The sequence below is a fragment of the Corticium candelabrum genome, chromosome 19, assembly GCF_963422355.1.
Source record: "Corticium candelabrum chromosome 19, ooCorCand1.1, whole genome shotgun sequence".
Classification (NCBI taxonomy): Eukaryota; Metazoa; Porifera; class Homoscleromorpha; order Homosclerophorida; family Plakinidae; genus Corticium; species Corticium candelabrum.
Window position 1 is genome coordinate 3970954 of NC_085103.1, and position 10162 is coordinate 3981115.

The following is a 10162-nucleotide window of genomic DNA, read 5'->3' on the forward strand; positions in this document are numbered from 1 at the left end:
TATGGCATAATTTCCTTAAGCAAGAAACTCACACACAATTGCTTCTCTCGACTCAGGAGTATAAATGAGTACCTGGTCATTGACTGGGGTGGACGTGACCGCTGGCTTGGCCCTAACATCATGCAGCAGACGGGTACGTGTGGGCCTTGGTGTACAGTCCCAAAGCTGCGCCAGAGTCAGTGCCCCTGGATGACTCTGACCAAGCTCCAGGTGGGTTGTAGCACATGGAGGCCGTGTCTCTAGAGGCAGGGGGAGCTATCTCCGCAACTAACCTGAAGGTTGACGTCATTCACGAATGATGTGGAGGGCTTGATGTTTGTCCATTTTGTGTGTGTGTGTGCGTGTGTGAGAGGGAGTGTGTGTGTGTGTGTGTGTGTGTGTGTGTGTGTGTGTGTGTGTGTGTGTGTGTGTGTGTGTGTGTGTGTGTGTGTGTGTGTGTGTGTGTGTGTGTGTGTGCAACCATCACAATCATGTGGTACAGTAGAAACAACACAATCCTCACAGTTTCAGCTCCGCTTTCGATCGTTCCACTGGCAAAACCAAAGCGAGAGCTTCAGCTAATTTTTCCAGATTCCATCGACACCTTTCAGGCTGTTTAATATATGCATAGAATCCTGCAGAATCTACAACAAAACAACACAAAAAACCTCGTAGAGAGCTACATGCTGTAGTGCTTGCGTTAGTTCACACCAGTTTTATTGGGAACATAGTCAGGGTAATAGTGATCCATGAAGCCAAATGGTCCATAGTCAATCGTTAATCCAATGACGCTCATGTTGTCAGTATTTATAACTCTACAATCAATTCGAAAGATAATCGTGTTTAGATACATAGACACAAAGATATCTGTACCTATATGACCGCAACATATACAGAGATCAGGATCAATACATTGACTACATAAAAACAAGATGACAGGCAAGATGGGAAACGATGGGATAAGGAATAAAGGTAAAGAACAGAACAATGAAAATGATTGATCACCCGTGTGTAAAGCCAACGCATTGCCATAATGCGACCAGTCGAGCGGTTACCCGAACGACCTCCTTGAAGAACTCCAAATAACGATCTTCAGACCCATACTCATACTCAGAACAGATCTACACAAATACACAAACCAATTCCATTCAAACAACAACAATAACAACAACAATATTGAACAATAAAAATGGTAAACAACAAATGATAACATACATATATCGTATTTCCACCAATAGTGCCCCATGGTGACCCTATAACAAAACAATGATGCCCCATGCTCGATTAGTGCCCCAACTGGGGTAGTATTCAAACCCAGTTATATGCATGTGTGTCTATCAATGTGTACGTTTGAGGTGAAATAGACACCCAGATAGAACCACTGAGTGACAATGAAGATTCAACATATGCAACAGACCATGAATACGATTCAAGTGAAACTGATCCATGCAGGATACATACCAGTAAGACTTTAAGATTAGGCCGCACCGAAAAAATTGTCTGATTAGGGTAACATGCAGCAGAAAAAGACAGGCGGCGAATTTCTTTTTGATATCTATGTCAGATATGGTTTTACCATCAACGTTTGACAACCTGATAACACAAATTCAACATGGGTACTAGAGCTAAAAAGATCACCTACTATAAGGCAGGAAGTTTTGAAATCTGTCATATGTTAGACGGGACATACATTCTGTTTCTGACCGATGCCTCAAAAGAAAGTACACGTATCGATGCTTAAACTCGGCATGGAACTGCACCTCATCATCTAACACTGTCTCTTGTTTGGAGTAAGTGTCTGTGGTCGTAGTTCGCACACCATGTACATCGTCCACCCGATCACCTAATCCAACCTCCTGCAATACCTCACAAAGTCTACAGTTTCCAGACACACGAAGAATCTTGCCATCTCTCAAAACGCGTGCTCCCTCGGACACGGATACGCACAGAGCAACAGAAGACATTTTTATTTCTCAGTATGTGCATGCATAAAAAAACTACCAGTGGCCCTCCAAACACGGGCGGGTGGGTTACCCCAAGCTGACAATTTTTTTCGGTGTGGCATTAGATTAGTATTTGTTTGTATTGTTTATGCAGTGTAATTGTATACAAACGAACTATCCAACAGTCTCTGTGCTTGCGAAATAATAATGCCCCATGCTCAAATAATACCCATGTTTTACAACTATGAAAAATATATAAAGTAGCGAAATTTTCATAACAACCACCACACAGCCTGTGACCCTTCCAGTCATTCCAATTTCAATTTCATGTTTTAAATTGTTTGACTCACATTTCAGTTTTTTTGTCATAGATTTCATTTTTTTGCCAAAAATTGAAATTGACCAGCAAATTTCTGTTTTCAATTTTTCATTTTTCTATTTTCAAATTTTAATTTTGTTTTGTTTCATTGACCATCACTGAGTTCAGTCCCTAACCCTAACCCTAGCATAACAAACAGCTAACACAAACTATGCCACTTGCATCAGGAAAAAAACTGGACACGACGTAGTCCAAAAGAGCAACCAGAATGTCCTTGTTTCCAACGCTCGGTCCCTCGCGACCCGTAGAAGCGTCTTCCGGCTTGACAATCTCAAACGAACCGAACCTAAACGAGCAACAAAACACAATGGATCACAACAAGACAAGCATTTACCACGACGGTAGGACACACCGAATAAATGTGGGTGCGATCCTGAGTATAACGGTTGCTCTCTCGTTGATTACGTTTCCGTTGTAAAGATTGTCTCTCGGCACCATCGTGTCTGATGTGACACACGTTCCAGCTGCACAACAAACAGACATAACAGTGAGAAGACAGAACGATACAAGAATGATTACCTCGTGTTGTTGGTATGCCCAGATGATGCATTGCCTAACACAACATACACAATGTCTCTAAGTTTTGCTGTTGCAAGCAACACAAAATGTAATATAAAATCTGCTATACAGCTTAAATGCCTGTTTGTGTACTGTATGTTCTTCTAGCTTAATTAACATTACAAAGAGGTTGAATGCAGGAACGTTATTAATGCAAACGAGGCAGTTCGTAAATTATTCATATCTGCACACCTTCTGCTCACCCTTGTGGTGTGGATGAGTGACATATCATACACACTGTTGTAATAAACATAAACATGGATCACATGTACACAGTACACTGTAGACTGATTCACGCACATGTGCACACACAGTGACACACACAGTGATACACACACGCACACATGCACACACACATGCACGCACGCACATGCACACGCACACACACACACACACACACACACACACACACACACACACACACACACACACATTGATATGCCCTTCGGAAAGTTCAAAGATAGCACCCCTTGCCTATTACTAGGTAGGGACCCTGGCACTACTCAGAGTTTTAGGCCGCGCTGACAAACCCCTTGATGAGTGGCCGGAGCATCAAAGGGCACTGACTTTGGTGCAGCCACGGGACTGGACCTCAAGTCGATACGTACCTGTACATAAAGCATGATGTACTACCAAGCCAGCAGTCTAGTCGAACCCCAGTCAAAGACCAGGTACTCACTTATACTCCTGAGTCGAGAAAGGCAATTGTGTGAGAATTTCTTGCCCAAGGAAATTACAGCTGTACTCGTCCACGAACCTACAACCTCAACGTCCTGGATGTTTCCATTCTCCAAATGCAACTCTCTAACCAACTAAGCTAAAGATGCCACACACACACACACACACACACACACACACAGTGACACACACACACACACACACACACACACACACACACACACACACACACACACACACACACACAGTGACACACACACACACACACACACACACACACACACACACACACACACACACACAGTGACACACACACACACACACACACACACACACACACACACACACACACACACACACACACACACACACACACACACACACATCATGACATGCAAAAACGCTTCCCTTCTCTCTACATACTTATGTCTCATTACCAGTCAACACTTTGTATGAACGTATAAGTTATTTGTTGTCTGTTATGTTCTGCTCATGATTCTATTTAATTAATACAAGACAGTCACTCATATGGCTCAAATAAAAACAACAAAATGCAACAGAACTGTCTACACGCAGCTCTGACACAATACTTCAAGATCAATTCTATAGTTTCCAATCTAATTAATGAAACTGTGCATGTTAGTTTGTTCATCATTATTCGTCAAACCTAATAACTTGACTATTTAACGCCCACACTTGACTGACCCTCAACACTCAGCTGCTCACCTCACTGCACAAGAATTCTCTAACACTCGATCGCAGCACCTTCCTGCCATCAGCTGTCCTCGAATATGGAGTCCTACCCGCACCCTTCAATTGGATTTCCCATCTCTGCCCACTCTGATTGATAATCTCTCCAAGATACCTACAGTACAGCCCAGATACACACCACACAATTAATTAGTCAACATCAAGCTCTTGTAATCGGATTTTCCATTGCCATCCAGAGAGACAACAAAACAGTAATGTAAGTATGACAATAAAATCCGGGTGGAGAAACTTAACATACATTCTGGTAAAAGACATTGTTGTTATAATGAACAGTATTAATGAGGCGTATGTCATGAGGTCATCAGTGGAGTTTCCAATGGTTAAGCAGACTACCGTGTCAGTGACAAATTAACTACACACACACACACACACACACACACACACACACACACACACACACACACACACACACACACACACACACACACACACACACACACACACACACACACTACTTCTATCTTCAGAAGATCACAGGCATCAGAGCAGTCTGCACTTTCTACTACCTCTTTTGGTACAGCGATGGTTTTGTAGTCTGTTGTCCTCCTTTCACCTGACTGATTACTCATTGATCGCAGGCATTAAAGCAGTCTGCATTATCTACCATTCCTGGTACAACGATGTCTTTCTTGTGTGCTAGCAAACTGTCAGCTTTCATGTTTTTGTGTACTTCAACTTGTCTTCGTGGTCTTAGTATTTCTGACAGATTTAGTTGTTGCAGTTCCATTGATATCTAGATATTGTGTTCCGTCCATAGGGCGGTTATAAAGAAATAAATATAAGTAGACTATATAAATATATATATATATATATATATATATATATATATATATAGACTGTTAACCTGACTAGAAACAACGATGGAATTAGTCACATCAGGGGTGGCAGAACCAGAGGGGGAAATCGCCCCTTCAATATTGAGATTGGGGCATCAACCCTCAATTAAGGATGCTTTGCAATTTCATTAGGTTTGAGACAGAGTCTGGGGTACGAACCGAGGCTGGTGTTGTCAATGACTCATTGCACACGCAAAGTTCACGTGTCACCCTCATCCACATTGCGTACAATGTAGACATAATATTTCATGTAGAAATAGTATCAGACGGTGTTACAGTTGACTCACTAGATACACATTGTCGTGATCCTTCGTGTGTCACAGTAGTCAATCCATACTCAGTTAAAATCAAAATGGCAGCAGTCTGATACAAAATCCATCCAATCCAAAAGAACTTCAGCCGTCCCTGAATGTGGAAGCTAAATGCAGACACACACAAATGGTGTGGCTTGATAAGGGCGCGCCAAGCAATAACTCACTGAATTCCAAGGCACAACAAATTCTAATAATTAAATATTTATGTACGAACGAAATATCCAACAAACCGCAAACTACAGATATCTTACACGGCAGCTCCGTCACCAAGTTGACCCGCAAAGCGACCAAATTGGTGTCCACAATAGCAATGGGCGGCCGTCACAGAGCCGAACAGCAAACAATTTCCACTGAAATACACGGCCGCATCGGCACGCTTCATTTCCTCATCGCCAAGGTCCAGAAGTCCCATTGCCGACCTTGAAAACGCCACAAGTTTCGGTTTCTTGACTGGCGTTGGACTTATGAGTGAAAAACAAGCTCCACGGACTCTACGGACGAAGTTTTCCTTTATGTCGTCAATTGGAAGCGTGCGCAAGACAGCGTTATCAAAGCATAGAGTCTCAAACGTCGCCATCGAACGCGAACCCCGTCGCAAGAGCGCGCGATTGCAGAACACTCTGGCGCACATACGGGAGCGTGTAGCTCCACGTGACCAGAGAAGAATTTTGTTCACGATTTAAACTTTAATTTGTTTTTAGTTTGATTAACTATACACAAACGCAATAAAAACTATAATAGTTTTTCTACTGTATCTGCTGTTATACTGTGTTTGTTGTTCGGTTGCAACAAAGTTTGATGCCAAAACATGATCACGTGATGTCCAAGCATCCCAATTCTAGCGTGGTTTGTGCATTTTTGTGTTAAAAATAGAAAACATGTAATAACAGCAGTCTAAATTATAGAAAAAGCCATAATATTACTGCATGTTATGATTCGGAATGCATACAGACTGGTAGGTAGCTAGTCTCTTGCGCAGCCCCTCTTAACGCGCGCGCGAGGTAGTAGGTAGCTTGAAACGCGGTGGTCTCTATGTCTAGAAAGGACTTCAAGCTTGCGCGCTTTTGGTTTCTACTATGCAAGTTTGTTTCGAAACCGGTTGCGTCTGCTTGACGTTTTACTGAAATACTCCTACAGTACAGTACTGTCATCATGCAGTTGTGTAACCTCGGACGACGGACCGTCAGCGCTGCTTGAACATACAGTATTCAAGTTATTTAGACAGCTAAAAGGACACTTTTTGCAATAGAAGACAGATAAAGAAATGCTGTATTTGATGATATGGTTGTCATTTGGTAATAAGAAAGTTTTGTATTCGTAAAGATGCGAATGCAACTAGCCTCGGCCTTCCAATTAAATTTGAATCGGCGCTGCACGGGTCTGGGAGGCCGAGGCTAAAATGCATTGACTTAAATCTTTTTGGAACACGGCCCGGCCCACGGACTAAGCAGCTGCAGGTGACGATGAAATTGAGACGAAACAGTGAACAAAAAGGAAACCAGTGCAGGACCACATTAAATGCAACACTAAGGACACACGCGCATGCGCCCTGAAAATTCCGTCAACTGCAGTTTTGCTCATAAGTCTTAGGGTCTATTGTAAAAAATTGAGCATAATTCTTGTAGACAGCTTTACTAATTGCTACAATAACCAGCTTAGCTACAGCTACAGTATACAGCAGTATGTTAGATATATGATCACTACAATGCTTGCTCAAATGGCTACCAGAGTTCGACTAAAACACGACAACGTAGATAAACTATGATAAACTAACACGAAAAGACGACACCGTAGATACACGAAGACGTAGATGTACATACACTTGGAGTTGTTTCAGTTTTTAAAAGGTGGCATTAGTGGAGCAAGAGCAGCCACTGACAAAGGCTGCAGTTTGTCTGGCAAGAGATGGAGTTGGTCCGGGTTTTCAGCGTAGTACAAGAGATCCAGGAAGTTGTTGTCATTCATGCAGCTCTCGACGAACTCCATCATCAGACTTTTTGTTTCGCTGTTGTCGCTGATATCGGATACAATGCTGTGTGGTGAGTTGGGGTAATATGGATCAGAACAAGCGGGACTCTCTGGATTTGGAGAATCGTCCGGCGAGTGATCCGGCGAGAAGCACGGCAGCAGAGACACGTTAGCAGGGAGACTGCAGGTCATGCCCGAAGAGAGAAACGAAATGCCAGATTCGGATCTCGGTTGTGGAATGGGTATGGTGTCGTTCGGAAAGCTCTTCGCAACGTTTGTAGAGAGAATCGAAGTTGATAACGATCTGCGCGGCAAGTAGGGATGAGGCCGTGTTGATATTTTGTTGGTGTGAGGATGCGCGGGCGACGGTGGGCTGGGTGGGCGCCAGAGAGGAGCCGTCTGCTGAGTGTGTGACTTTGACTGAGACTGAAGACGTTTCCTCAAAAGTACATTGATACTTTGAGTGCCGCTCTTACTCAGTGCCACTTCTTCTAACTGAAGATGGAGGTGGTCGTTAGAGCTTTCACTATCTAATTTGCTGTGGGAGACGTCAGTATTTGTTGGTGACGGTGATGTTTCGCAGCGTAAGTCGTCTTGGCTGGACATGAATCCTTTCTTCAGTTTCTTGTCTCTGCGTCCGAGTGCGTCGTACAGAATCTCCGGAGAACAAAGAAATCTGTACACGTGTTTCTCTGTTGGGACTTTCATGATCAGCTTCTTCTGGTAGTAGTATCTCAGCGATCTGCTCAGCTTGTCGTAGTTCATCCTTGGACGACCCTTCAGCTCACCCCACCGTCTGCCCAGTTCGTCAGGATCGAGAACACAGAATTCGTGGATATCCTTGTTCAGCCACGAGATCACCGATTCATTGCCCTCCTTATTCAACATCTCCAGAAGGAATTCCCACAACTGAGTTGCACCACGACCTACATACACAATAAATTAAATTATTAACACAACTTAGCACTAGGGATCATCACCAACTCACGTTGAGGCAGTCTGACTCCATGTGGCAATCCTTCTTTTTCTCCCGGTTTCCTGGGGATGTTATCCATCTGTGATATTGTGCCAGTGTGACCTTCTGGTGAGAAACTAAGGTGAGGATGCCATCCATCGGGAGGGTAAGTACAACCAAACACCACACTTGAATGTGGTCGTTCCATGTTATGTTGAGGGTTCATAGATTCACCAGACATGGCAGACATCGAACCCAATGACTGCCATGCTGGAACACCAAATGATTGATATATGGGATTACCTGCAAATCATCAGTTTGCAACAGACTTCGAGAATAAGATCTGATTTACTCACCCTGAGGAGTACCACCATAGCAGTAAGGAGTCAATGGAGTCTGCTGCCCACCTCTCACACAAGGATCACAGATGGTGGCTGACAGATTGGACAGCTCAGTAGGTTCATCGACCTCACACACACTCTTCCATATGGGCTCTCCCTCTGTCATACTGTTGACATAGCCAGGTTCAAAAGACAAGCTCAGCCCACCCAGAGCACTCAACTGAGTCATCTGCTCCATTGGTCCTACAAACAACCACAACCCAAGTGGTGTTCAACAATCTGCTATCTGACCCTCTGGAAAATGTTACAGCCCAGGTGTCCAAATGCCAGCATTTTATTAAACAGTGTGACCATAATACAGTAGGTTAGAGCAGTGTGCCAACTTCAATGACTGTGACGTTTAATAAATTACTGTGAATTACCACTATATTTGGAAAACAGACATCTCAGAATTTATTCAACAAATAAACCTCCGGAACAATTAACCCCATAACTCCGAGTGCAGGATGGGAAGCCACCGCTCTTCCTAACAAGCAAATATTGGGGCGCTCAACAAAGGATTCCTACAGTTCTACGGACGTCGTCTGACAAAACACTCACCGCCTTCCCGTCGCCCACATATTACCCCCTGACGCTTGTCCCTAATAAACCCAATTACATTTACATGCTAGAAGCCCCGCCACGTCTACGCAAACAGCTCACGTCTACGCAAACAGCTCACATCTCTCCCGTGAGTGACTAAGCATGCCAACCGACCGACCGGATACGAAAAACACACTGTAGCAATGTGATACGTCGCCGACTAACACGAGCGAGTCGTTCCGCGATAACCTCGAAATCTCTGAATCCCTACCGTGTTGACCCACGTCCCTACGGAAGATATGAAGAATGCAAAGTATGAGAACGAGACTCCACACTAAACTCACAATCCCGCACTCGCAACGACGCAAAATCGTCGCTTTCGTCGACTGCTGGACTTTCGGCGCCATCACAGAATGAGGGAAGTTGGCACCGCGCGCGGCACGAAACACAAACGCTGCGCGCATTCTGTCTTACCTACAACGCTCTCCGGCATCCTCTCCACATCGGTCTCCGTCTGCATTGTCGGCTCGCCGACCGACATGAACGAACGTCCAAGCTGCAAAACAACATGATGGAAGTGAATCACAAGATGTCGGAACGCCCCGCGAGTTGAGCAAGCCGTTGTGGGCTAAACCGCGCGCCTACCTGGCACAGTGTTGTGTTCATTATGATGTACGTTCAGCACACACAAATACGCAATTCTACGCAAACGTCTAGCACTCAATGACAACTGCGTACGACAGCTTCACAGCGAGATATGAACCGTGCTAGACCGTGGTACCACATATATACGACGAGCTCGCTGATTAGCTAGCTCGATAATCGAGTTATATGGGAAGTTAGAAGACGCACGAACAT

General features: G+C 44.1%; 2 protein-coding genes across 2 annotated transcripts in view; both read right to left on the bottom strand.

Moving 5' to 3' along the window:
• Positions 1-6079, bottom strand: part of LOC134194881 (protein adenylyltransferase SelO, mitochondrial-like) — a 14910-nt gene extending 8831 nt beyond the window's left edge. The window contains exons 1-8 of the mRNA XM_062663862.1: positions 5710-6079; positions 4264-4402; positions 2821-2854; positions 2654-2765; positions 2464-2587; positions 985-1100; positions 691-794; positions 503-623 (exon numbers count right to left, since the gene is read on the bottom strand). Of these exons, the coding sequence (XP_062519846.1) occupies positions 503-623; positions 691-794; positions 985-1100; positions 2464-2587; positions 2654-2765; positions 2821-2854; positions 4264-4402; positions 5710-6035 (1076 nt within the window). The 5' untranslated portion in view covers positions 6036-6079. The remainder of the gene's footprint in view (positions 1-502; positions 624-690; positions 795-984; positions 1101-2463; positions 2588-2653; positions 2766-2820; positions 2855-4263; positions 4403-5709) is intronic.
• A 945-nt stretch (positions 6080-7024) lies between these two features.
• On the bottom strand, positions 7025-10067 carry LOC134194712 (ETS domain-containing protein Elk-4-like). The gene is made up of 5 exons (XM_062663656.1): positions 9950-10067; positions 9779-9860; positions 8738-8965; positions 8415-8684; positions 7025-8352 (listed from the first exon to the last, which is right to left on the bottom strand). The coding sequence occupies exons 1-5, from the start codon at positions 9968-9970 to the stop codon at positions 7292-7294; spliced, it is 1662 nt and encodes a 553-aa protein (XP_062519640.1). The 5' UTR covers positions 9971-10067; the 3' UTR covers positions 7025-7291.
• Positions 10068-10162: the final 95 nt, after the last annotated feature.

Excerpts from the sequence above, each read along its gene's own strand:
- LOC134194712 (XM_062663656.1), bottom strand. The coding sequence starts at position 9,970 with ATGAACACAACACTGTGCCAG. Across the intron at positions 8,966-9,778 it reads GATGCCGGAGAGCGTTGTAG|GACCAATGGAGCAGATGACT; the intron begins GTAAGACAGAAT and ends GGTTGTTTGTAG. Across the intron at positions 8,685-8,737 it reads CTATGGTGGTACTCCTCAGG|GTAATCCCATATATCAATCA; the intron begins GTGAGTAAATCA and ends GATGATTTGCAG.